This window comes from Exophiala bonariae, assembly GCF_035927105.1.
Source record: "Exophiala bonariae strain CCFEE 5792 chromosome Unknown scaffold_26, whole genome shotgun sequence".
In the NCBI taxonomy this organism is placed as follows: domain Eukaryota; kingdom Fungi; phylum Ascomycota; class Eurotiomycetes; order Chaetothyriales; family Herpotrichiellaceae; genus Exophiala; species Exophiala bonariae.
The window spans coordinates 92,302-118,812 of NW_027042501.1; the positions used below are offsets into that span (position 1 = coordinate 92,302).

General features: G+C 48.9%; 10 protein-coding genes across 10 annotated transcripts; 5 read left to right on the plus strand and 5 right to left on the minus strand.

Moving 5' to 3' along the window:
* Positions 1 to 614: 614 nt before the first annotated feature.
* On the plus strand, positions 615 to 4,455 carry LTR84_006740 (uncharacterized protein; the record flags this gene model as incomplete). The annotated part of the gene is made up of 5 exons (XM_064850298.1): positions 615 to 1,043; positions 1,107 to 1,272; positions 1,323 to 1,573; positions 2,795 to 4,283; positions 4,340 to 4,455. 5 exons carry the CDS (start codon positions 615 to 617, stop codon positions 4,453 to 4,455), a joined length of 2,451 nt encoding a protein of 816 aa, XP_064702780.1.
* Positions 4,456 to 5,494: 1,039 nt separating this feature from the next.
* On the minus strand, positions 5,495 to 6,087 carry RPS17 (40S ribosomal protein S17; the record flags this gene model as incomplete). The annotated part of the gene is made up of 3 exons (XM_064850299.1): positions 5,495 to 5,800; positions 5,857 to 5,982; positions 6,067 to 6,087. 3 exons carry the CDS (start codon positions 6,085 to 6,087, stop codon positions 5,495 to 5,497), a joined length of 453 nt encoding a protein of 150 aa, XP_064702781.1.
* Positions 6,088 to 6,366: 279 nt separating this feature from the next.
* Positions 6,367 to 8,052, minus strand: LTR84_006742 (uncharacterized protein; the record flags this gene model as incomplete). Its single annotated transcript, XM_064850300.1, has 1 exon — positions 6,367 to 8,052. The coding sequence occupies one exon, from the start codon at positions 8,050 to 8,052 to the stop codon at positions 6,367 to 6,369; it is 1,686 nt and encodes a 561-aa protein (XP_064702782.1).
* An 818-nt stretch (positions 8,053 to 8,870) lies between these two features.
* Positions 8,871 to 9,873, minus strand: LTR84_006743 (uncharacterized protein; the record flags this gene model as incomplete). Its single annotated transcript, XM_064850301.1, has 2 exons — positions 8,871 to 9,804; positions 9,854 to 9,873. 2 exons carry the CDS (start codon positions 9,871 to 9,873, stop codon positions 8,871 to 8,873), a joined length of 954 nt encoding a protein of 317 aa, XP_064702783.1.
* A 760-nt stretch (positions 9,874 to 10,633) lies between these two features.
* LTR84_006744 (uncharacterized protein) lies at positions 10,634 to 11,638 on the plus strand (the record flags this gene model as incomplete). The annotated part of the gene is made up of 1 exon (XM_064850302.1): positions 10,634 to 11,638. One exon carries the CDS (start codon positions 10,634 to 10,636, stop codon positions 11,636 to 11,638), a length of 1,005 nt encoding a protein of 334 aa, XP_064702784.1.
* A 648-nt stretch (positions 11,639 to 12,286) lies between these two features.
* LTR84_006745 (uncharacterized protein) lies at positions 12,287 to 13,005 on the minus strand (the record flags this gene model as incomplete). Its single annotated transcript, XM_064850303.1, has 2 exons — positions 12,287 to 12,681; positions 12,987 to 13,005. 2 exons carry the CDS (start codon positions 13,003 to 13,005, stop codon positions 12,287 to 12,289), a joined length of 414 nt encoding a protein of 137 aa, XP_064702785.1.
* A 1,235-nt stretch (positions 13,006 to 14,240) lies between these two features.
* Positions 14,241 to 16,115, plus strand: LTR84_006746 (uncharacterized protein; the record flags this gene model as incomplete). Its single annotated transcript, XM_064850304.1, has 4 exons — positions 14,241 to 14,251; positions 14,316 to 14,852; positions 14,965 to 15,458; positions 15,514 to 16,115. 4 exons carry the CDS (start codon positions 14,241 to 14,243, stop codon positions 16,113 to 16,115), a joined length of 1,644 nt encoding a protein of 547 aa, XP_064702786.1.
* A 443-nt stretch (positions 16,116 to 16,558) lies between these two features.
* On the plus strand, positions 16,559 to 18,548 carry LTR84_006747 (uncharacterized protein; the record flags this gene model as incomplete). The annotated part of the gene is made up of 3 exons (XM_064850305.1): positions 16,559 to 16,939; positions 16,999 to 17,275; positions 17,335 to 18,548. The coding sequence occupies 3 exons, from the start codon at positions 16,559 to 16,561 to the stop codon at positions 18,546 to 18,548; spliced, it is 1,872 nt and encodes a 623-aa protein (XP_064702787.1).
* Positions 18,549 to 18,960: 412 nt separating this feature from the next.
* LTR84_006748 (uncharacterized protein) lies at positions 18,961 to 20,253 on the plus strand (the record flags this gene model as incomplete). The annotated part of the gene is made up of 3 exons (XM_064850306.1): positions 18,961 to 19,367; positions 19,431 to 19,764; positions 19,825 to 20,253. The coding sequence occupies 3 exons, from the start codon at positions 18,961 to 18,963 to the stop codon at positions 20,251 to 20,253; spliced, it is 1,170 nt and encodes a 389-aa protein (XP_064702788.1).
* Positions 20,254 to 23,868: 3,615 nt separating this feature from the next.
* LTR84_006749 (uncharacterized protein) lies at positions 23,869 to 26,133 on the minus strand (the record flags this gene model as incomplete). Its single annotated transcript, XM_064850307.1, has 1 exon — positions 23,869 to 26,133. One exon carries the CDS (start codon positions 26,131 to 26,133, stop codon positions 23,869 to 23,871), a length of 2,265 nt encoding a protein of 754 aa, XP_064702789.1.
* Between the last annotated feature and the right edge of the window lie 378 nt (positions 26,134 to 26,511).

Below are 26,511 nucleotides of genomic sequence, written 5' to 3' on the forward strand. Positions count from 1 at the left end.
TGTAACTTTACTCAGTGTGTTTAGAGTCCCGATGGTTCATCTAAACCTAAGGTCTAATCCATTCCTCATCGCTCGTAATAATACCTCCCATTCTCGTTGGTCGTGTCGAATATCTGCTTGAAACTGCTGTTATGAACCATTTGATCTGCATCTGATAATCAAGCTTGGAAAAATCGGAAACCTCTTAGTCAAGATCAATCCAATTTGTCAAATGGCTCTCTTTCACTTATTCAACCTAGCAATCGCCGGGCTTACTCTGATGCTGATCTTGGGTTTGCAGAAGGTCGGAGACTCTGAATTTATGCTACTGCAAACCAATTAACAATCTATACTAGATAGCCTATGCAATATACGTTTCGCCATTGCGGAAAATTCCTGGCCCATTTCTTGCCAGATTGACTCCGTTGTGGTTAAGATGGATGGACCTCAAAGGCAAGCGAACGTTGACTATTCACCGACTGCATCAAGAATACGGCTCCACAGTATTGGTTGGGCCAAACGAGATATCCTGTTCGGATGTCTCAAATGTTCGAGATCTCTATGGTCAGCAAACGAGCTTCCTGAAGGCTCCGATTTATGAATCGATGAGCCTGCCGCCAAGTGGAATCTTCAGCATGAGAGATAAAGTGCAACACAGTAGGAGAAGGAAACTCCTGAGCCATGCATTTTCCCAGTCCAACTTATACGAATGCGAGCCACTTATTCACAAGCAAATTGAGAAGCTTGTGACAGTGCTCCAGGGCCAGATTGGAAAACCGATGGATATGCTCAACTGGTTCAGACTCACCGCATTTGATGTCGTTGGTATGGGTGCTGGAGCCCCTTTAGTGTCTGAGACTGACGACTCTGTAGGAGAACTCTTTCTTGGTCAACCATTTGGTGGCCTTGAATCTGGGGAAACACCTCAGTTTCTCAGCGACATTGAGTTGTTTTTCATCCTTGGCGACATACAGTGGAACTATCCTTGGCTTGCAGCCGCTCTTTCATGGGTACCATTGGATTCAGTCCAGTATTTCCTGGGAGCGATGCAAAGACTTGCAGATGTAAGTTATCACATTGGCTTTCATGAAAATACCGATTCTACCGGTGTCTGACTTTGAGACTAGTACGGTGCAAAATCATATCACAGCTATGTCGCACAATATGGTCGAGAGTCTGGGCGCAAAGACCTTTTGACGAAAATCCTATCAGTGAAACCAGAGACAGGGGAAACCCAACTCAGCGACAGAGAAACATCCATCGAAATCGGGAATCTTGTCTTCGCGGGCACAGGTATACCTCTCAGCCGTCACATACTCGATTGACGGAACTAACAGCAGCAGACACTACCAGCACTACTCTGACTTTCTTGTTCTGGGAGCTAGCAAAACACCAGACATGGCAAGCTAGGCTTCGGAAAGAAGTTCAAGCTCATTGCAGTAGCTCTCCAACTTTCCAAGAAGTTCAAGATCTGCCAATACTAGAGGCAGTTATTGATGAAGCTCTAAGGTTACACCCGGCAGCTCCAGCAAGTCTTCCCAGAGAAACACCCATTGGTGGTCGAGAACTCAATGGGTTCTTTATTCCTGAAAAGGTGCGATTTATTCCTCTCGCATGTACTGTCCTAACATGCCCAGACAATTGCGTCTATGCAGTGCTACACGACACAAAGAGACCCTAATGCCTTTCCTAATCCTGAAGCTTTCCAACCTGACAGGTGGATGGAATTGAAGGGCGTTACAAACGAGATGAAAGAGCTTTTTATGCCATTCTCCAAAGGGTCGAGAGCATGTATAGGCAAGAATCTGGCGATGATGGAGTTGAAGCTGATTACTGCTCGGCTAATCAAGCAGTTCAAGTTCACGGTAGCACCTGCCACTACTGAGCACTCAATGGCAACTATGGACCACTTTCTGCTGATACCTGTTGGCGGGAAATGCGAGCTGATATTTGAAGTTGTCTCATAGGCAGGCACCTTTGTTTGGGATGCTATTTCAAGACTTAATGGACAGCTTTAGTAATCCACAGTGGTGCGACGTTTTCGTGACATTAAGAAAAGGCTCTATTCAGGAACTCAAATAGCGAGGCTTTATCCAGCAGAGTCCTTGTTTCTCCATAGCCTAAGCTAGCGTAAGGCGACAAATCCTAGAGATATTGACCAATAACACGACAGTCATACCTTCTATTCTTCCTGTGCCAGCAGCTGTCTGCTCTGTCTGCCAGTCAACAAGTGAAGCAATAGCATGAACTTCACTTCGGCCGTTGCTGCCTACCACACCAATATCAACTTCGGCCCGAGATGGAAAATGATCACCCCCGTCCGGAGAAAAATTCGGCTCGACACCTTCTGAGCATGGAGAGCGAGTGCTCGGAACTACACACAAATGAGACTTTGACGGTGACCAAGGTTCTGGGTGCCTCCACAGAACTCGTTTGTTACTGGAGTTGATCAGGAGTCTGGGGTGAATCTGGGGCTTGTCCCGGGACCGGGCTGGAGAGCATGGCTACCTCGGTTATCTAGCGACCATGCCATCGCATACAGAGCACAGTCCAGGGGAAATATCATAGCGTTGATGAAAGCTCCTCGAACATTTGAAGCACTTGAATCCTTGAGAATTTTTTCTTCTCTCTGCATACCAAATCAACCTGCTCCACTAATATATCAATATGGGAGAGGTCATCGCTACACACGTCGAGGCTACTAGCAACCCCCAGCATGGACACACCTATTGGAACCACTTGAAGACGTCCGTTCTCGTGTTGGTATGATGGAGACTTCTCATGTCCTTCGTATGTTGTACTGACGGATCTCAAGGCCATTGCTGGTACATACTTTGGGCAGCTTGTTCTACTTGTCGGCGGAGGTCTGCTGTCCCACAGCATTGCTGCTGTCGTCGGAGGAGCATCACTCACAGCATGGCCGACCGCCGTCCTCGGGATCTTGGTCGCAGCACTTGGCCCTCCGGTATCCCAAGCCGCAGATTTCTGGGGTAGAAAGTGGTTCCTTGTCATCCTCACAGCCTCAGGTTGTGTTGGGTCCATCATTGTCTCCAGATCGAGCTCAATGGGAATGGCCATAGCTGGTTTCACCATCGCAGGTCTCTCATGCGTTTCGCAGCCACTCCTTCACGCGGTAGTGTCAGAAGTCCTCCCGAGAAAATATCGATCATGGGCCCAAGCAAGCGTTAACGTGTCGGTGTGCTTCGGTGCCATCTTCGGCCTCCTCGTCGGAGGGGCCTTAGTTCAAAACGATAACAATGCGTTCCGCATCTACTTTTACATATCCGCTGGGGTGTTCGCTCTCTCGGCCGCAGCTTGTACATTTCTTTACAATCCACCGATCCGAGAAACACAGAAGGGAAGCATCTGGAGAAAACTTCAACACCTTGACTGGGTTGGTTTTGCCATGGTTGGCTCAGGCGTCACTTTGCTCTGCGTAGGATTATCTTTCGCACAGAACCCGTATGGTTGGGCCAGTGCACATGTGCTGGCTCCGTTCCTTACAGGTATCATTGTCCTCCTTGGACTTGTCGCATATGAGTGGAAAGTCAAAAAAGACGGCCTCTTTCACCACAGTTTATTTCAGCATCGGAACTTCGCGCTCGCCCTTGGATGCATCTATGTCGAAGGGCATTGTGCTTTTGCTGCAAATTACTTTGTGCCGTTCCAACTCACCACATTATACCCGTCGATGGGCTTCTTTCGGGTTGGTGTCTGCTATAGCATCTCCTACTTCGCTTTCACTTTCTTTGCACTGGCAACAGGCCTCTACATTTGGAAGTCAAAAACAGTACGAGTTCCGACAATAGCTGGATTTGTAGCATTTATCCTGTTCTTTATCCTTGCCGCTACAGCAAAGGAAAACACCCCACAGGCCAACTTCTGGGGCTACATGATATTCCTGGGTGCCGGTCTTGGGCTGTTGTTAACGACTCTTGTCGTTGCGGCCCAACTGTCGACACCTCCAGAGCTTATCGCAATGGCTTCGGGGTTAGTGCTTTCTATCAGGAGTTTGGGAGCTTCAACAGGGCTAGTCATATACCAAGCAGTCTTCAGTCATGGGATCTCCAAAAATTTGTTTCCCAAGGTAGCTGGTGTGACTATTCCCCTTGGTCTATCCGAAGAATCACTAGGACCGTTGCTGGGAGCTATCGCCTCCGGCGATATGGATGAGTTATCGAATGTGCCCGGAGCGACCCAAGAAATTATAGAAGCTGCAACTCTCGCTGTCAATGAAACATACAGGCTTGCTTTCAGTTACGTATGGGCCACTGCGGCAGCGTTCACGACAATTGCGTTGATTGGTAAGTTTGAAAGCCCTCAGCCGATGCTCCTTGTCCGAAAAGCTAACAAAGGGAAGCTGCAATGTTCTTACGCGACCCTAGCAACGAGTTCACTCGAGAGATTGACGCACCTCTCGATATTACCGAAGCGGCTGGCATGCAGGAATTTCGAGAGAAGTCTGCCGCGGAATAGTCGGACGTATATGCACCAGAGACTTATAGGTCATTTAAAGCCTGACCATCCTTGACAGACATCTCAATTTAAACATCTACTAACTGTGGTGAAGTTGAATATTATGTCAAACAATATTTGGATCCCTTTTCTTAATGAGAAATCTATCTTTTAGTATGAATCGGATCACAAGAAGAATTCGTAGAAAGACTCGATGACGGTTTTCTGAATGGGGGTTTAAAAACATGTAATACCCGATTGGGGAAGAAATCGGATTAACTATTCTTCTCTAGGAACCTAGCCCAACCCATTGCGAAGCCTAATTCTAGGTATAAACCCCTCGCAGAGCAGAATAGCCCGGTTACGTGATGCGGTGTCGTTCTCCATCAGCCAATTTCCTTCCTTGCCTAGACCTTTCGCCCTTAGTGACCTTCAAGTGCGCGAAGTTGCAACATGGTATTGAATAGCTAAGGCGATGTGCGATGTGCGATGTGCCGTTGTGTTCTTGCTTGCCTACACTCTTGAGGGACGAAACAGGCAGGAAGATTTAATAATTTCAGTCATAGTAAATTGTCCAGTATATTGCATCTACGTTCAGTCAAATAGTTGTTGTGTCACAGCGTCCCTGGAAGGGTAAGGCAGTAGGGAGACATGTAATCCTCGGGGTCTCAATGCCGATGGCGGGATATCTCGACGGCGGAGTCACAGGTACTCTACAACGGAAAGGGAAAAATGGCAATCAAGCTTCGTCCAAAAGGACTAGGCGACACCTTGGTTTTGATCAATTGTCTTCTTTTGGTGGTATCTTAGCAGAATTCAGCTGTTCTGAGACGCCGATATTCTGATTCTCTAGGGAGGAGCAGTTGTTGATTCATGTTGGTTGCATCAACTTTTTGATTGCACCATATGGCGGAGGAATCGAGAGACACCATCGCAGAAATGTATGGTAGCCTCCAAGCCGGTCCCTTTGCGATCGGCTATCGGCGTGCTGGATGTGAACTCGACAAGAACAGGCGAGTGAGTTCATTTCTGTGTGGATTTGAGGTGTGGATAGAGAGATTTACTCGCGACGGCCGGGTCTATCGGTGCCGAAAACTCTGCGACCGCCTCTCTCTTGAGGAGCCTGCTGGGCAATAGGAACAACATTGACGGCAATCGAGTCGAAGCCCATGCTCTTGAGCAAGTCCTTGGTGTCGGCATCAACATCCAATTGTCCGCTCTCGGTGTTCTGGGTGAAGTCCAAAGCGGAGATTTCGGGAACGTATTGATCCTTGCGTTCACGTTCTTCTTCTTGCAACTTGAAGGAGATACCGCGGACGGGTCCTCGTTGAATTCGCTTCATCAAGTGGGTGGTGTAGCCAGCGATCTAAAGGGTGGGCATGTTAGTTATTTTTTTGTTTCGCCTCGTCAGAATAGACGCACCTTGTTGCGAAGACGCTTGGAGGCGATGATGGCGATTTCATCGCATATTCTCTTGTTGGTCTCGAAGTCGAGAGTGAGTTTGGGATAGTATCGCTCAATGATGACTTTGGCGGACTTCTTGACGGTCTAGTCGCAGCTTCATGTCAGTGACTTTGATGCAAAAAGAGCTATAGCCCTCAACTCGAGGCTTGGTCTTCATTCTTGACTGACCTTAGTTCTAACGCGACCCATCTTGACGGTTGGCTGTTGCTTGACGAGAGAATGGTTTGAAGTTCGTTCGCAGTTTGAGATTCAAGGGAAAATTGATTTGCATGTTCGCGAAACTCTTGGCGGGAATACTGTGTGCCAAGATATCACCCAGATAAGATAAGACTTTGTCACGTGATCCTCCTTTGGTGGCAGGCTTCTTGAGCGGGTGAGGGAGCAACCAGTAACGAGACTGTGGTTAGAGTGAGTGAGATACACCTTGTAGTCTATCCTTATTTACACAACTATCTAGTATACACAAGTCTAGACACGACCAGTAAGGTTGGAGCTCTGCGACGCAGAACGATTCAGACGGTCCATCTCCTCCACCAGATCCATATCGATATTGACACGCGTTCCTGGACTTCTCCGCAGTGACGGTGTCCGCAGCGATCTTGACCTTGCAGCGGCCGGAAGTTGTTCTCCGGAAGACTTCTTCTCCGAATCTGGGGTTGGCACATTGTCCTTCAAATGCCAATTCGTCTTGACGCTGGCTTGGATTTCAAGCTTGCCTGATTGCCCAACAAGGGCGGCGGTAGGGCTGACCACACACCTTGGTCCCCCAGGTACAGGGTCCCACTTGACATTGCCAATTTCCTGCTTATTTGGGTTGCTGGCGACAAAGCCTGCGACACCCAATAGAGGCCTGGCCTGTGTTTCATTTAGGGCGGATGACTGCAGAATGCGACCGGCGGCTGGCTGTCGGCCTTCAATCGGACCAATCTTGACATCATTCAGGACATATCTGCCAGAATATTGGTATGATAAACCTGCTGAAGGATGTGTTGTAGGAGGCCCTGTCTGCCTATATCGAAGTGCTGTGATCGTGTCTCGTCCGTACGACCAAGGGTCGCTGCCAGAAAGTTCTTGCTGTGGTCCATCTGCGAGATCAAAGAAAGTGGCAATCAAAGGACCGAATTGACCAGGCTCTGATCTCAGATATCGGAGATGTTCTGTGACTTCTTCTTCGGTCACGGTAATGGCGCTTTGGGTAGCTGATTCCTCCGAAAGGCCCTCATCCAATGCCTTTGAACGCCGCTCCGTGGTTCGCTGTGAGATCAGATGTTGCTTAACCTTATCTCGAAAAGCACCCCTCTCTTTTGCTGTAATTTTGCTCAAGAACTTATCAAACTCGTACTGTGTGATTCCTGCCAGGTATGGACCAGTATAGCGCCATCGTCGTTTTTCGGACTTGGTTGAACTCGGAGCTGCAGTGGCTTCAATTCCTGCGGCTGGGCTCTCATCAGATTCTGCCTCCACAGCCATGTCTTCCTTGAATTGCTCAAGAGTGATCTTGAGGTGTTCGGGTAGTTTAGACACCCGCTGTGTCTCGGAAGCCTTAAGCCAGGCAGTCGGCTCATCTTGCTGGACAATCACGGGAACAGTGTCTACCGTAGTATTATCGAGATCTGGAGCAAAGGGACTGAGGTTGTCACGTTTCACTCTTCCTTTCTCATCTGGAAGTGTGATGCGCAAGTCCAGCTCTTGGAACTTCTTGAGGTTTATGACATGATCGGCAGCTGATTCGAAATCCGCCGTGTGCTGTGGTGTGTCAATACCTCCTCTTATCCTGAAAGTTGGTGTGCCAGTTTTTGTGGTGGTTTTGATCGGTAAAGCTCGCTTCAGTCCCCAGTCACCTCTTTTCAATGATGTTTTTGGGGTTTCTAGTGCGGCTCTTATGGGATAGATTGTGGTGGCTGTGTCGGAGCTGCGTGTCTCTGTATAAGTTGGAGCGACGGGTAGGGGTAGGGCTGATGGTATGGCGAACAGCCTCGAGTTTCGTAGCAGATTTGCCGATGGCGATAGCCGTGCAGCACTCATCGCTACGACAGCCAACCCGATTGGTAAGTCAGATTCCTCGAAGCTCAGAAGTCGTGAGCATTTCTCGAACGAGTCCTGCGCAAACAGTTCGTACCAAAGTTTCGATGCGCGAACGTTACGGTCGATCATGGCTAGACAGTATGCAGTAGCGAGTCAACAGTGTCACGTGTCAGCGCTCGCTTGACTCGCTGAGAAAATGCCGGGCGCGCCTTGGTTTGAAAAGGTGCTTTATTAACTAAAGATGTGTACGAGCAATATGCGCTCATTGCATTGTTTTGTAACAAACACAATTCTCCATAGCTACTTAGTTGTCAACGTGGAAGTTGGTGCCAGTACCCTTCCCATATCCGCCACCATATCCGGGATGGTCCCTGGCATCACTCATCATCAATTTTCAAGGCACGGATCCTGGGGTTCCCTTTCAGAGGGTCTGGATCGAATCGGCTGACATATGACTGGTATCTCGACGGACTGCACCGCCCTTTGCCTCGCGAAGGCAACTAAAGACAGATGCCTTAGGTGTCGCCTCGTAAAACCAAGGACAATATCATGCGCCATTCTGTTGGCCTGACCGTCGAGCAGCTCATTGAATAAATACCAAGACGGATGAATGCCGGATGAAATCGTAAGAGCGGATAGGAGAGTTTTGGAGCTGCAGTTCGAGACGTCGATGCAGAAGAAAGCAGTGCAGCTCTTGGATAGAAGGCATTCTTTCGTGGCGAGCCCCATTCGACCCTTCTTCTTATGCATGGTGTGTGCACGATGCGAAGAAGTGCGAACGCTCTTTGGGTCATCTGGCTTCGTTAGATTCGTCGTGCTGCACATTTAGCGCAGGTCACATCCTTGACGCAAGGTCGGCATGGTGCAGGCCCAGAAGGACAGGTAAAATGTCCCAACTGTGGATAAACCCAAGTCTTTTTATATTACGCATGACACTGGAGTTTGATTCAGTCATAGCGAGCGTTGGCGGGGATAGAAAAACCTCTAGTCATGAAGTCACCTTTTCTGTTATCAGTCCCGGTGGTCTTTTTAGTGTAAAGAGAGTTGATATTGTCGTTATCTTGGCGCCTTTTCTTCCGGACTTCTCCCTCTTGCAAAACTCGAGAGGTTAAATCTGCGGTCGCTGTGTCCCTAATGCCATTCGAGGGCTTGGGGGTGGATGTTCCAGACTGTGGTGTTCCAGATCGAGCAATCCCATTAGTTGGGACTTTTAATTTCCTGCCAGGATCATTGTCCCGGATTTCAGAAGACTTTGCATCGGTTGCCTTGCTGTCGGCTGCCTTCCTTTTCTTGCTACCACTGGCCTTCTTCAATGCGTGGGTCAGACCCAAAGATTTCAAGATGTCAAGTCGTTCCAAAACATGTGCTTTATCCTTCTCGGTGCTTGGCAATATCGGGATAATGTCGCGTTCTTCGTAATTTGTGCCGCACTGAACACATTTACCATCGCTCTGCATCTCCTTGATTGCCTCCTGCGAGAACGCGTGGCCACACGGAACGATGTAGACAGCCTTCACGCTCGGGCCCAACCGCTTGGAGGTAATTGGGCATACCCAGCGGGTATCCTTGCTCTCCTCGTCTTGCTCGACCTCGAATTGAACTTCAACAACATCTTTCAGGCTCTTGACCCTGCCTTGAATGAACTTTTCGTACTCGCCCTTGTCGACCGAACTGACTTCGACAGGAAGTAGGAATTGGATGATGGCATCTTTATTGTAGAGGTTCCCTGAGTGATCTGACACAATTGGCTTGACAAGAGGCTGATTTGAAATGGGACAGATAGACCATCTATGGGCTAGATGCTCCTTTTGTTTGTCCTTTAACTCGGTCGAAGTGGGATTTCGGGCCGCTTCTTTGACGAGTTCTCGACGAGTCGGAATGCTAGAGACTTGTCAACATATGCAATGTGAGACGTGCGACAGTGACTCACCTTCCGCCATCATTTCCCATGTCGACAGAGTCTATAACATGGGTTTTGGGTACACGAAGTTGATGAAGGACCTAGGTATGAAGGCAGCGGAGACGGCAAGTGGCTCATCCATTATTGCCAGCCTTGCGAGTGCATGCCAAGCCTCAGCCTTGTCTGCCCCGCAGCTTGCCCTGACTTCCACCTTCTACAGTGTCTGGTTCAGCATCCTAACAACCAGCCATCAAGTGATCCTACGCACATTTCTTCCATTCTTATGGACGATGCTGGTTTATGGTCGAGCGTGCTCGGTATATTCTCTAGTCTAGTGACACTTAACTAGGGATCATCAACCACCAAAAGAACAAGGGATGCTCATTTCATTCACCACCGGATTTCTACTAAACCAGACATATGTTCCCGGTCATGGCACTTAGTATACTGATCGAGATACACAACCACTCTCCTCTCAGAGAGTCGCAGGTTAGATCAATACTCAGCACGAGCTTTCGAACAATTATCAGATTCAAGAAAATCCTCACGTCGCTCATTGGTTGAAGATTACCATCGGATCGCGCCATGTTCGGCAATCGTGACGTTCTACTGCGTAATGACACGGCACGGCTAAACGGCCTTCACTCCCACACGAAGTGTTCTCCCCTACTCGGGCTGGTGATATATCAAGTAGGTTTCTTATTTGTAATTCAAAATATTCAACAGCAGCAGTATATGTACCCCCTCAATCCCTCTTGATTGGCAATTCAATTCAAGTCCTTGAGCTATCAACCGTCAATATCCGATAACATGGTTAAAGTCCTCCTCACAGGCGGATCCGGCTTTATCGCCGCACATGCCGTTGATATCTTGCTTCAGAGAAATCACGATGTGGTTTTTACCGTGCGGTCAGATGAAAAAGGTCAGAAAATCTTGAGCAATCATCCTGGCACACCGTCATCTAAATTGAGTTACGTAATTGTCGAGGATATCGCCCAGGAGGGAGCGTTTGATGAGGCCGTCAAGTCGGATCCTCCCTTTGAGGCAGTGCTTCACACGGCATCACCATTTCATTTCAAAGTCACGGATGTCAAAAAGGATCTCCTCGACCCTGCCATCATTGGCACGACGACTCTACTGAAAGCTGTCAAGAAGAATGCACCGTCTGTGAAGCGCGTAGCCATCACATCGTCGTTCGCTGCCATCATCAACCCTAATGGCCACCCTAAAGTCTATTCAGAGTCAAACTGGAATCCTATCACTCAGGAAGAGGCAGTAGCAAATCCTCAGAATGGATACCGAGCAAGTAAGACTTTCGCAGAAAAGGCTGCATGGGACTTCGTTGAGAAAGAGAAGCCTAACTTCGATGTTGCAACCATCAACCCACCGCTCGTTCTCGGTCCAGTGGTTCACTACTTGAATTCAATAGACAACATCAACACTTCAAATGAGCGTGTCGCCAACTTGATTCAAGGCAAATGGAAGGACGGATTACCGTCTTCCGGCATCTGGATCTGGGTGGATGTACGCGACGTGGCGCTGGCACATGTCAAAGCGATAGAAGTTCCAGAGGCAGGAGGTAAACGATTCCTTCTGACTGCCGGCTATTACTCGAACGGAGAAATTGCAAGCGCTATTAAGAGCAACTTTCCGGATCTGGCAGATAAACTCCCTCAGGATCTGAAGAGTGACAAGCCAGACGATGTATACGGAATTGATAATTCACGCAGCAAAGATGTCCTGGGGATCAAATATCGAAATCTCGAAGAGAGCGTGATTGACACAACCAAATCACTGCTTGCAATTGGCGCTTAAGGGTGAGCAACAGAATCGTAATCCTTCCGGGGCGGTGAGGGCCATATTAAGATCCTGGGTACATCTGGTGATATCATTTAGAGTTCGATAGAATATACCTGATTGTCTCTGCAACATGCACACAAAAGACAGACAAACAAAGATAGACTGTTACTAAAAGGACAAAAGGCCGTGCTAGTTGAATGGCTCCTAACTAGATAGTTAGACTCGGATACCAAAGTCATAAGACTCATCCCCCCTCGGCACAGTGTTGAACCGGCCGGGGTGGCCAGCACATGAGCCTTGGCGGCCAGCTCGAAATAAGAGTAGTATTTAATTTCCACTCCCTAAAAGTACTTTGTAAGTACTTTATTCCTGCTCCAAGTACTTTACCTCCACCCAAGTCACCCACAACCAACGGTAAAAATTGCTTGCACTACGAAAATACATGAGAATGAGAGCATTTCGACTCATGAAAATTGATCATGAAGAGGAATAGGGCGATAGGTGCAATCTGCTCAGTCTGCTTAGACGTAAATTTCTAAGTCGTCTTGGTCTACCGCAGGTCCGAGGGTGGATGAGTTAGCAAAGGGTTCGCAAATAGGTGAGCTTGATGCGATACCTTGGTCATCTTGCAGAAACGGCAGAGAAACATGAGCTTTCACCTTGTCATTCTGAGATGTGATTAATGGCAGTGAATGATGAAGCGATGCCTTGAGCCGATAATTTGGCTTCACCACCGAACGTTGCTTTGCCACCCAAGGACAACGCACTCAAAGTGTCGCGACTAGGACTCCTTCGAATTTTCTTGTGAGATTGTACATCGATGTCCTCATCAATGGCAGTGTTGTCTTCAATCTTGCCGCCTGGAGAGCTGGCAGAGCTTGTCGACGAATTTTTCAGAGCTCTTTGTTTGACAGATTTCTTGACGGTTGGCTTCCTGCGACTGCGATAGCTTCGCTCAGAAGGAAGATTCGCAAGTCGGCCTTTCTGAGCACTGCTAGGCAGAAGGTGGCTGTCTCGGAGACAAAAGGTGAGGTGTTGGAAAAGATTCTTCTTCTGAGCTGGGGTGAAGCCGCACCACGCGCATTGGAGCTCGAAGGGACAAACGAGGTAAACTTCCGGGAAAGTTGCGGCACCAGCTCGACGCTTTGTTGGAGGTCGCCAATTTGGATCGGAACGGCCGCAGTTGCAGCCAGGACGTGAGCAGACTATACTGTGTCGCTTGAACGGATGGTGATGAGGTACTTTCTTACAAAATTTTACAACATGAGTTGCGTTGGGATGGGATTTTAATCATCAGGAAGCAAAGACAAGCTCCTTCGGCCAACTTGCTTCATTTACCTGAAATCTCTATTGTCATGCTCACCCAGAAGTTCTGGGAACATTGCAGTTCTGGAAAAGACTGTTGGAAAGGACTTGGGAACCTCGACCTCCGAATACCCAATCCTCGACACTTTACCGTGAGTATCAAGCCTTATAAACATTCATCCCAATGCACGCTTTCAGAACTACATATTGATTTTCCCCGTCTTCATTTCCTAAACCAGCTCGGTCAATGATTGGATTGATGCGAAAAGAATGTTAGTGTGGGATGGGAGAAATAAGCACCTGACTGTTTATAAGTCATTGAAATCAATTACCAGGCAACTTATCCAGTACAAGCATTAAAGACCTGTGACACGGCGATACTAGATCCTATTAATACAGACCCATCTAGGTAAGTACCTAAAGATGTGACAATTCCGCCAAATGGGTAGTATGCCCAAAAAACAAATTTCCTGTCGAGTCCAGCAGGTATCACCAGGTCTATCGACTGTCTTTCATCCGTAAACAATTATCAGCAAAGCAGGCTGCCATTTTTGGAAATAGTCGACTACAATCCAGCCTGCACAATCTTCATGAACTGTATAATGTGGCATAAGTCGAACAAGGTCCGTTCGTCACAAGAAACTGGAGAGTATCAGGAGACCGGACCCGGAGAGTTTGGTCTTACTCCTGCCGTGTGGTGGGGACTAATGGGACAGGGTTCACGACTCACAATTTTGCCCTTAAGGCCCCCTGCCACTGCGGGAGGGCTACAATGCCTTAGGACTAGCCCTTGGGTCTGTGCTGGGATTTCACTTGAGCAGGGTACGGACCCGGAGTTTAACAAGCACCTCAGGACATCTGATCGGAATGCATCAAACGTCACAACCTTGACTATCTCTCATTCGAAATGCCTTTTATATCAGAGCCGGAATGGTGCCTGCTCCGTACATGCCTCTCTCATGCTTGCAAACGCATCTTAGACGCCAATTTCCTTTGAGGTGAGCACCGTATCTCAAGCGGACTGAAAGTGATTTGCCCTACTGGTCATCTTGAGAAGGTACGATCTATCGGATGGAGAGCACTCCGGGTCCTACTACCACTGCTGGCATACGCCCACATCGCGCTTGCCGGCATTGTGTTCAGATAAAGGCAAAATGCATTCCTTTGGCAGACTCTTCTACGTCCATTTGTCAGCGGTAAGCCTTGGTTCTGGTGCCCAGACTTGGAGGATTGAAACTCACATTGGACTAGATGCAACCGCTTGGGAAAAGAATGCACAACCCCCGAGCCAGTCCCCCGAAAACGCCACCGGATGAAATCAGCGTAGGTTTCTGGTTCAGCCATGTTGTGCTCGAGAAGTCATATTGTTCACGCTGACTGGGAGTAGGAAAGTTTCCCAATTGGAGGAACGTATCGAGACTTTAACAAAACTGATCACCTCTTGCAAGACCGTGTTCCCTACACCCAACGCTGGGAGCACACCTGAATCATCAACGTTACCCACTCCTCCAGTGTCGACCACACAAGAGAGCAATGGTCAGGGTGAACTGGGTGCCGTTCTAGAATGTGGGTATTGGGTACCAAATCTAAACCATGGGATACGTGCTCCTCTCGAACGAGATGGAGACGGAATGTTCAGCTTTTACCTCCCAGAAGCATACCAGGAAAAGCTGTTGAATTTCTTTCGTGCTGAGATGAACCACCACTTCCCCTTTGTGATAGTACCTTCCATACTCACTGCCGGACTGTTTCGTAAAGATCACCCTTTTCTGTTCAGAGCTTGTATTGCCGCTGCTGCCCACTGCGACCCGCCAAATCAGAAGCGGTTGGGTGAAGACTTATTGAAGACGATAGGGGAACGTATGCTTGTGCGTTCCGAAAAGTCGCTGGATCTACTCCAAGGATTGCTGGTTCTCATTGCATGGTAAGTTCGAGCCAGTGAGCCTCCTATACGGCTGTCTTCTGCGCAGAAAGTTCGCATTGCCAAATACTCATTCAAGCTTGTCTTTATCTTGACGGTCACTAACTCTCCTCAGGTATCAATTTTACAACCACTTCAACCCTCAAATAATGAATCTCCTCCACCTGTGCATGGCGTTAACAGTTGATCTCGGCTTGAACCGACCACAGCCTACTGGAGCACAGTCGCAGCTTCGCGTAGTGATCGACACCGCCTCTTTGTTGCATGGAAAAGGGTGTACACAAGGCTTGAGGACTGCCGATGAACGTCGTGCTCTGTTAGGATGCTACTGGCTTTCCGCCAAGATGTCTTATTCTTTCAAACGAGTTGATGCCATGCGTTTCACCGCACATTTGGAGGACTGCTGTCAAGTATTACTTGCAGAAGCCGAGTACCCTTCGGATATTGCTCTTGTCCAACACGTTCGCCTTCAGCGTGTCGTTGAAAGATACATACCCCAAGCATTGGGCCAGCCATGCCTACCAGTTCCTGTCAGGAGTTTTGTGAAGTGTTTCGAAGAGGACATCCAAAAGTTCAGGCAAAGTATCCCAAGGGATCTTTTGAAAGACGGTATGTTCTAACCACTTTTTGGGGTGTTGTTGGTAATCTGCTAATGCAACCAAAGCTCATCTTGAAATACATATACTAGGAGCTCAGATTGGAATGTATGAGATCATTCAAATGACCGACTGCGACCTGCCTATCCATAGGATAGAAGCATGGTCCGCGTGTTTGAATCGTGTTGGCGAGTTTTGGGACTGCTTCCTGTCCCAGCCTAACGAACAGCTTCCGAACTTGACATTCATGTCATGGCTGCATACCGTCCACATCCTACTTGTCGTTGCAAAATTATCCTTCATACCAGCGGAAGGGTGGGACTTGGATTATGTTCGCACCAAATGTTCCTTTGCCACCTTGACTGATCGGCTCATTGAGAAGCTTTCAGCAGTAGCCAAATTGGAAACTGGCTTTCCGTCACCACGACCTCTCGCCATACGATTCAATATGTACTGTGAGAAGATGCGGATGTGTAAGAGATGGTATGAAGCGAAGATCAACGCAGAGGAAGCTGTGAAGGCATCCGAACAGGCAGCCGTATTTGCAGGAAGATCAGCAATTCCTGGTCCTGCTTCCCCAGATCTAGATTGTCCGGGACTATTTGACACCTTTGACGACACTGTTTGGCAGGATTTTATGTATGATTGGGCGGCTCCTATGCAATTTTGAACATTGTAACATAAAGATTGTTTTCAAGCCCGTTTAAGCATGCGTATACCCCGTTTCCGTAAAGGCGATTCTCTACTCGTAGCAGGTATGAGTGATATTCAGCAACCACGGAGATCAAAGATTTCGACTAGACTCGTTTGCTTGACAGCAGCACAACGCCAGACAATCGTTCTTAAGTCCGTTCCAGTGTGCATTAGTCTTAAAACTCGCTTAAAATAAGGAAATGGATCATGAGTCAAGGTTCACTTGCCCCTATTTACCAGTGGCCAGCAGTGTGTCCGCATCCGCCCGGTTGCTTCACTTCACTCCGACTCCGGGTCCTGATCTGCCAAGTCAGTATATAAACAAGAGAAGGCAGTCACTGGGAAAACAACATTAAGACCTGGCAACAAAACAGTGCTACTACAACGTCATTTTTATCATCCATAGCGCTCACCGGAATAATGGGCCGGGGACATCAATGGTTCAAGCTACGCAACATGGAGAAACGCAAGGAAATCATTTCCAACGAAGACCTCTCTGACGATCAGAATGCACCGGCAGCCTTGCCGCCTCCTCCAGCAATCCCCACGGTCGTACCCGGCACGACTGCAGCCACAGGAGACGAAGCACCCATTGCGCAACAGGACGAAGAAGAACCCGAATATCTAGGCCCCAAAGCACTCTACATACTGATCTCGTCGCTGATGCTCGTGGTTATCATCCTTACACTGGACCAGTCAATCCTCGCCACGGCCGTTCCATATGTCACTAACGAATTCCACACGATCGCTGATATAGGCTGGTATGCTTCTGCGTATCTGCTGAGTACAGCCGCGTTGCAGGTGAGTGAAGTCCCGTTCCGTGATGGTTCCTGATCAGTCACTAACAATACCACTTACAGCCCTTGAGCGGCAAGGTGTACACATATTTCCCGCTCAAGATATCTTTCCTCGCGTTCTTAGTCGGGTTCGAGGTCGGCTCATTGATCTGCGCTCTGGCCAATTCTTCCGCCATGCTCGTGGTCGGCCGGGCGGTTGCTGGTATAGGTGGTTCGGGAATCATCAATGGCTCACTTACAATCATTGCTGTTGCTGCCCATCCCTCTAAGCGTCCTGCCATCCTGGCAACAGTTATGGCCATGGCTGGCGCGGGCCAGTTGTTGGGTCCTCTCATTGGTGGTAAGTGTCGATATACGTGAGATGGCGTTCTTGATTCAAAATTGCTAACGGTGACAAAGGTGCATTGACACAGCACGTCTCATGGCGATGGTGTTTCTGGATCAATCTTCCCATTGGTGGCGTGACGGTCGTGGTGATGGCCTTGATTCAGTTCCCCGCCTACAAGGCGCGAAAAGCCACTTGGACAATTCGCGATTTCGTCAGAGATTTCGATCTCATCGGTTTCAGTATCTTTGCACCTGCCTCTATCATGATCTTATTGGCACTTCAGTGGGGTGGATCGGAATATGCATGGTCATCGGCCATGGTGATCGGACTGATCTGTGGTTCGGTTGGTGCTTTTTGCGTTTTCGCGGCATGGGAATACCGCCATGGTGAACACGCGATGATACCCTATTCACTTGTGCGTCAGAGAGTGGTGTATAGCTCCTTGGTGACCACGGTATGCCAGTTTGGAGGAATAATGCTTCAGGCGTATTACTTGCCTCTCTGGTTTCAGACTGTGAAGGGCAACTCCCCAACCATGAGCGCCGTACACACCTTGCCGAGCTTCTTGACGCAGATGCTTTTTGCTATCACATCTGGCGCCATCACTCCACGGATTGGCTACCTCCTTCCCTTTGGACTGTTCGGAAACACCTTTGCGTCCATAGGCGCGGGATTGATGACTACTCTGCGACCTGATACTGAAGTTGGCAAATGGATCGGATACCAGATCGTCGGGGGAGTTGGCCGTGGCGTGTCAACTCAACAGCCGCTCATGGCAGTGCAGAGTGTGGTGAAGGCAGACATGATCCCGATAGCAACGGCGACGCTCATGTGGGCTCAGATGTTCGGTGGAGCCATCTTCTTAGGGATCGGTCAAACAGCCTTTATCAACCTTCTCCGAAGCGCACTGCAATCATATGCTCCAGGCCTCAACCCCGAGGATGTGATTGCTGCTGGGGCGACTGATTTCATTCAAAAACTCGAAGCTGAAGGCGATATCGTCACGGGCCAACAAGTCGTGCGAGCATACAACAATGCAATCGTCAAAATTTTCTACATTGGGATGGGATTGGCGATCTTCGCGTTCTTCACTAGCTTCGGGCTTGGAAAGACAAAAGTCGTCCAGAAAAAGCCAACGAACAAGAAGGTTGATGAAGAGAAGGGAGCAACAGTGGTGCCTAGAGGAAGCGAAGACAGCGAGGGGAAGAACTCTACAATCGTCCCTTCTACTCATTCTGCAGAGGGAGAACGGAGCGTGGCTCTACCAATTGTACAATCCAAGTAGTGAGAGAGGGGTTTAAGTGGTTCTGCAACATACATCGGCAGGGTCTTGGTGCTTTAACGGGCGGCGTTGATATAGATTACCATCGAGCCGATTTTCTCTCGTGTTAACAAATAATCACATAGATTCGATAGATAGATGTGTAGTGGGTGTCAAGATTCTGAACCCATAGTGGCACTTCAAGACATTCTCTCGAGACAAAAATGAAGCCCAGTTAACCCGTGAACTATATGCGCTTACAGTCCACCGTAGCATGCGCCTTCGGATATGTGATCCACCAGAAAGTTATCTTGGCAAGTTTGGCGAAAGCAGCAACCCCGACTTGAAGCTGCAATGAAATGTTTTAGCGATTAAAGGTCATCGATCTTTCGAACCTCATACCAGACTTACAGATTGCCAGGTGCGGGTCAACACAATGGCTTCATCCTTCCGAGGGTCTCCGTCGCTATGTGGTTCATTGTTCAATGCAGCAGCACCGCGTTACGTCTGCCGCAGTTGTCGGAAAAGTCTCCTGATACCTCAAGCGCGACAGATGCGAGAAGCCTCAACACTGCTGTCGTCGAGTCAGAGATTTCGAGGCACTCAAAAAACTTCAGAGGCCCAAACACCCCCGCGAGCATTCTACGCCTCTAAAACCCCCCTTGACTACATCAGCCCCAAGACTGAGCAACTCAAACAAGCCCATCTCGAGGAAGAAAATGGGGATGAGGGATGGTTAGATCTTGAACCCTACCAAGAGGCAACAACCTGGGTAGGCCTAGAAAGTGTTGGTCAGGAGGGCCGATTCGACCAGCCCCCGCAACCCGAAGATGAATTTGAGCCGTGAGTGAATATCAGCAACCTTTCTCGCCGTTCGTCGCATAAAATACTGACAATCGGGAATAGCTTTATCACACCCTCTTCCACAGAGAAGATCGACCGTGATTACTTTTTGGTTTACCTTCACAATGCAATTATGGATGTTCTGGTATACAAGACATTGGGACAGAGCTTGACCGATTTGTATACGGAAGGACGCCACCCCCATGGCAGAAGAGCGGCAACCTCAATTGGACTTGCAGTTTCCCAGTGCGGCGCAATTACCGGTCTACAGGGAGATGTAAACACACTGCAAGCAGCTCTAAGCGACAGCACAAGAAGAGCAAGCATGTCAGCAGTCGAGATGGCAGAGCTTCTATCCACTCTGAAATTCAATTTCTCAGATCCAATCACATTCGAGGTATACTTTGAGCTCGAGTTTCTACACTACGCTTGTGCCGTTCAGCTAACTTGTTGATAGATACTCAAGTATTTCTCATTTATCTCCGGCCATCGTGTGCCAGATCCGGTTCTTAGCAACGTCTGGAACAACGACAAACCACTCTCTGTCTTTATTGACCTCTTGACCCGACACTACGTGCAGACGAAGCCCAAGACCGTTGTCTCGACCCTGAAAGCGCGACAGGAAAAGGCTCTGCGCATGGCTGCGGAGCCCATCGACTCAGTCAGTTTGGACCGTACAACACAAGCAAAGTCGAGAAGGAAACCCCAACCCTTGGGACCCAATGTCATGGTGTTGCCCCGACGGGAGACACCCGTAGACAAGGAGAAGGAAGTGGGTCGATGGAAGCTCATTGAGAAAGAGTTGATCGAGAGAGGATTACCGGTGCTCGGCAAATATGCTCAACAGTCTACGGAAGATGCATTGTCACCTACGGAGAGGTACTAATCGAACGGCCTCCATGTGGGGGAGCGACTATGGGAAGAGAGTGGTTTTCGACGTGTACGAAGAATTGCCATCCAAACCAGGCTATAATTGGCTACCGCGATGGACCTGCAGACCCTACCACTACTCAAATCTTGAGCTAGTATCAAGCAATGGGTGTACATCGAGAAATGATCCTGTTCGCTCCCGGGAGCACTGGTTGTCTAAGTGGAACCCTTGACAAAGTCAATAGTATCACCTTGTACCATACTGAAAGTTCCTCACGAATAGTTGACTGGGGGATGTCCTTTACAAAATATACCTTGATTGTACAACTACCAAAACCTGCTCCGATTGATCACTGTTGTCCTCAAGATTCCCGTACTGCGATAATGTGGTCTTGGTGTCGGCACCCATGGCCACCCGATCTATGATCACAGAATCCCTGCATGAAAGAAAGTGATACGGATGCAGGATCTCTTGAACGTTTGGCCTGACTGTCGGCTCCCGTTTCTGTCACAAATAGCAATCACGCGCTACATCGGGGCACTGCTAAGACAAGCAAACAAGACAGACAGGGCCCTTGTCAATGCTTTCAGCTTGATTGGAATGATATCCTTGCCTGGTCTCTGTCTGTGCACCTATCCTGGCACTGACTGATTTCGAGTTAACAGCTATCATTGCTACTTGTTAATGGTACACTTTGGTCGCACCGAGACATCCATTTGGTGAGTGGTATTGAGCACACATAACAAGGCCACTAAAGCTTGTTCATTCCTTGCCCCTCAACCATACTTTTAGATCTACCAAAGATTTAGGGGGGCATACCATTATCGATTCCCATCTTCCATCTAAACCCCCCCATAGCCGCTCATCATACCAACAGTCAACCAGCAAGGTCAGCGTACCAGTTTTCATGTGACTTTCTGAGCAACCACTGGCCAGCAATTGAAGACGCTCGGCTAACTCTTGCTGTTGCCATAGCGGGAGCAGTCGGCCGAGGCGAAGAGAAAGAACAGCCATGGAAGAAGTTTCATGCGGCTCGGGATGTTGAAAACAGCATCGAAATACTTGAAACTCCCATTCGTCTGATTGTGACAGATTTTCCGGAACGGTATTGCCTGCGGACGATCCACCCCCACTTATCGCGAACCAACCTGCTCGGCACTCACTGTTTATTCTGCTCTCACTTTTCTGCCTATTTTCGGGGGCAATTGAGTACGAATACAACAGAAACTTAGGCGGACGCTATTGTCCTTCGTCTCCAGAGTGCACGCTTTCATTGGGTGTTCGTGAGCGACATTGAGGATGCCGGGACGTGCGAGCGGTCTTTCTTCATTCGAATGGACAACGAGCTGCTTTGTCGTTATGATCAAAATTGTATCCGGAGACAGCAGAGACCACAGCTGCTCGGCAGCTGCTAGAGATCGTTTCATCGACATCATCGTCTTAGACCGTAACCAGTGTCTGCAGATCTCCAGAGATCAGTGTCGGAAACGAATGATGATATCGATGGGAGATGGTGGGATCACACGATTTAAACAAGGGGCTATGGATTGTTGCTGCTGCTCCTGCCTATTGCCATCGATCCTATTGCCAACGATGCTACGCGAGTCAAGTCCCCATGATGGTCACTACCGTTTGTGATTCTCTCCTCCTCTTCTTATTAGATCGCTATATCTGAGTGATCGGTGCTACCTCGATGCTCTCCGTGGCCACGCAGCTTGGAATGTGTTCCTTGGACATGTTTATAAGCAGTATACTTCTGATACATACGCCAACCGTTTCTTTCAGTGCTGATGGCCTGTGATGCCATGGTAGCGCTGTTTTCGTCATCTCCAGCCATGTGTTGAGTTATCGCCTACTTATCTATGTACGTGGCCGGTCTGGTAAGAAGCAGTTGACTAGCCTAGTGAGCAGTAATTTTTATCGTAGTATACGCTTATACGCTTCGACAATTATGGCGTTGTTCGCGGCGCTGATTCTAGCTCCCCTCGGCCTATGTAATGGGCATTCGGGCGGTTAATATTGTTTATTCGTTAAATCCTTTTGGGCACAACTGTGTGACTGGCTCTAGATGCTCTTTCATTTCCATAACCGATTTGCTAACGAAATCTATGGCTATTACAATGATCAGGGCCTGCAGAACAAATGCCTAACCCCCATATAGACCATTCCGGCCGAGTTACGTGGCAGCATGATATGATAGTTTTCATCTACGTTGCAGCAACCTGCAAGCTGCATGTCTACGCACGTGTAGCGATGACCTGTTGCCTTGTAATCGCTCGCTATCTACAGGTCTTTGTCTTCGTTGTAGAATTATTTGATTGGTCTGCTCATCGCTAAGATCGCGCTGCTGCGCTCTGCACGCCGCAGCTGCAGTACAAGGAGTGCTTTATACATCGCTGTCCATATCTCCACGCTCGGACCCGAGCATGTCGACGCTTCACGAATCACTTACGGGTTCCCTCCGTACACTCACTGACCGGATGCGTCCACAAGTGATTCGCATCATCTCGCTTGTATGAGGACTCGTCCGGCACGGCCATCAACTGTGTTGTCGTGCGTCACTGTCATATGATGGCCCTCATCTCGGTTGGGGATCGTCCACGTCTGGCTGTTGCGCTCCCATGTACAGACCCTGGTCTGCTCCAGTCCACAGCCTCGGTCAGACATAAGGAAATCACTAGATCGGGATACTCAGCTCGACTGATCCTACCGCCGAAATCCCCTGTCTTGGAAATAGCTTGGTGCACAGGTATTGTCGAACCCTGATTACTACCATCCACAATCCTGACCACTGATAATGACCCAGATAAGCACCCCAGCCTGACCTGTATGACCTCGTGGGGTTATTTTCTGAGAGATGGAGCCTCTACCAACCTTGAATGAGCAGAAAAGCATAGCCATCCATACCAACCGAAATCCAGTGTCGGCCTGCGCTTGGGAATGGCGTTCACAATAGCGCATCTTATCACACACAAACTTATACACCAATGCTTCCTGTCCTTCGAAGTTTTCGGAAGTAATGTCTTGTTCGCATCCTCGCACTGTAACCCGACTCATACCAATCGATCTGAAGCGTTAGCAAACCCCAAATCTGGTTCGCGAAAGGTGTAATTGCACGTGGCATGGGTTTGCGGAGAAGATTTTAGGCTGAGCTCATCGAGCCTCCGGGATTCACCGTGCACAATGTACCAATGAAAATCCTAGTATGATATATCCTCCGGCCAAATCTTAGGGTTCCGTCCTCGTTTCTAAGAGATGAGGCCAATATTATCTCGATGATGCACCATACAGGTAGAAAGGTTTCGTCAAGACTCAGACCAGTTTCCTCGTATTCTTCGATCCCGGAAAACAGACTACTCATGTGGACGCGGCTCAACCTCGGTCTTTGACACCCATCTCTCCTACCTGCCGCAGTTACTGTATGTCCATAGGGTACAGCAGTTCAACGCGATTTGAGAAAGGCAGAATGGCTGGGGAGGGGAAAATTGGGAAGATTCATCGCTCCATTGCGCTCGTCGAAGCTGGAGGAGAGATCGGCCAGAGTTCGCGGTCGGTGGATAGCCATCAAGGTACCGTAATTATAATACCCAATGCGACAGAAGTCTTCTTGCGATTAGTTTCATTACATTGCTAATAAAGCGTGATTTCCTCAAACTTATCATGGTCAAGTATTCCCTCTCCATACATAACACCATGTACATAACAGGCTCCGACGACAATCCACCCCCCCAACTCCTGCCGCCTAAGAACTAGTGGCATGTCACATCCGACTAGAATCGCAATTGAATCTCCCAATCTTGCCCCTGCAGGAGCTAATCCCATTCTTCCTGTCTTCGTGGACAGCAATCGTCTCCAGGCAGCCACGTTTACCGCCCAGGAGATCGCCTCCTTCCAAACCCGCTCCATTTTCAAGAAGTTCTTCCAGTCATTCCACTCCTGACCTCTCTCACCTCTAGAGGGGAGAATTAACTGGTCAAGTGTGTATCCAGAGAGAACCAACCCACGATTTCGGAACAGAATACTCCGAAAAGAAAATCCATGAGCATATGTTCGTTGCAAGCCGCCACGCCACATATGACCGTTAAGGAGGATCTCCATGTTATTTGCGGTATCGACAATCCCTTGTGCGGTTGTATCGGCCGTCATTGTTCTGGAAAGTGCTGTTCTCGCACCTTCAAGGTCTCCGTATGCATTCAGCTGAGGGCCGCCGGGAGGAGTTGTTGGGTAGGATTCGTCCACCTCGTCCTTATGGGAGGCTCCCAATGAAGTTATCACATCCAACAATATGCCTTGAACTAGGAGACCATTATTTGGCACAGTCTTCACCAGTGTAGGGGTGGACCTGGACCCTCCTGCTCGGTACGGACCTCTAAGTCGTGCTGTTGGAATTGGCCGACAGATCATGCATATCGTCCAGCTTGGTAGACTGTGTGCGCAGACAGTTCCAACAGTACGATGTCCTTGACCAGTTTTCAGATGGTCGTTCGTAATATAAAGCGATATTTTCCATAAATCAGATATAGCCACACCGGAACTTTCGTTGATTGTTGCTTTCTGGTGTTTGTAGATCTCCACGCCGTGCCTTGAAACCAACTGTAGTGTGTTTAGATCTCCTTCTAACAGGAGCTGCAAGCTAAAATTTTTATAAATCTCCTGTAAAGAACTTCCGTAGATTGGTGTTATGGCGGCCCTGTCCATAATAGCTTTCAAGCCGAGTAGCCCGTATATTCGATCCTCTGCAAGCTCCGATTGCGCCTCTAATCCGAGCAATAGTGGTCGGATCACGTCAGTAGCACCAGTATTGTTTGGAATGGCCCTCTGGTCTTGTTGCAGGTTCGTTAACTCAAGTACAAGTCCCCACATGCGTTCAGAAGTCCAGTGTCTCTCCCAGGGCACCCTATCCTGCCCAGCCTCAAACCGCCCGAAAGTCTGCGAGTCTGAACGCAGTCTTGAAATAATATCGCGCCCGAATCTCATCTCGTCTTGCGCGATGAAGGTACAGGCGGTCCGTAGGATGTCCCATGTCAACCAACAGTTTCCACAAGCGATCGGCCCATCTGCTCGTGCGATTGCCACTTCCTGTAGAATCCACAGGCGTTGCCAATATTGTCTCAAGAAAAAGGTGGCAAGTGCTTGGTACACACGGTCGCGTAGCGGCGGGCTCCGCCAGATTCGCAGCCCAAACAGCCAGGCCGAATGCACATCCTCATGATAGAAGCTGTTCGTGTGACCAAACGGCCGATTGCGTGCTGCGATCCACTGCAAAGCCGCCACTGCCAAGTCACTGTCACCCCGGGCTGGCCCAAGCCAAGCCACGACCTGCCACGCCGATGCGTAAATATCACGCATCCGCGACACTTGCTGATTGCGTTCAGCCATGTCAGCCTGATTGATGCATATAGAGTCGACCCAGATCTTGAATCCCTGGCGTATCCGTGCGCATGAACGAAGGAGGACCAGTGCATCATGGAGATTTGGTCTGATTTGAAATGGTTCGCCATTTAGAATGATGGATGACTTTGGCATTTCTGGACCCCAGGAGTACGACAGTGCAACGTAATCGCCCCATACACGACGCCAGGGAACCCCATTCTCGCTTTCAACTAGTTCTGCGGAACTCTGCGATGATATGGGCAATTGCAACGGGAGGCGCCTTCTTCTTGACTTCCACGGCTTGAACAGGGGTCGAAAGTCGTGAGGCATAAGAACTTCGGGCCAGACATGATTACTTCCTTTGCATGCCTGCGTCTCGCGGTTAAGAGCGGTGCCCTGAGCCAGGTCAACATGCTCAAGTGTGCAAATTATCGATGACGAACTATCGGCATCTTTTGCGATAGGATGAAGTGTCAGCAGTCGAATGTCGTTGACACCGAGCGGCTGATAGTAATATGGCATTGCAGAGTGAACTCAACTTGCCAATCGTGCTTCACGGAAGGAGTTATTGTATAGTGCCTTAAGGAAGTGGTTGCAAGTGAAGGGAAAACAGAGGTCGAAGAGCACTGCATACCATATGCGTCGGGCATGCCGCCTGGATCCCTGTTTCGCTAGGAGGCTGTGAAGTGCCGTTCGCCTTGTGGATGTGGTAGGCTTTTCACCATTTTAGGCTAGCGGTTGGGGGCCTAACCTAATTAGTCACTGGCACTCGGCCCCACCCCGAGACGCTAGGCATTCAGCCTTGCGAGAATGGGGCAGCCGGCATTCAGCTAAGCATCTAAGTTCGGTTGTCTGGTATTCAACGCCGATATTATACTTGGTCTTAGCACTTAGATCCCA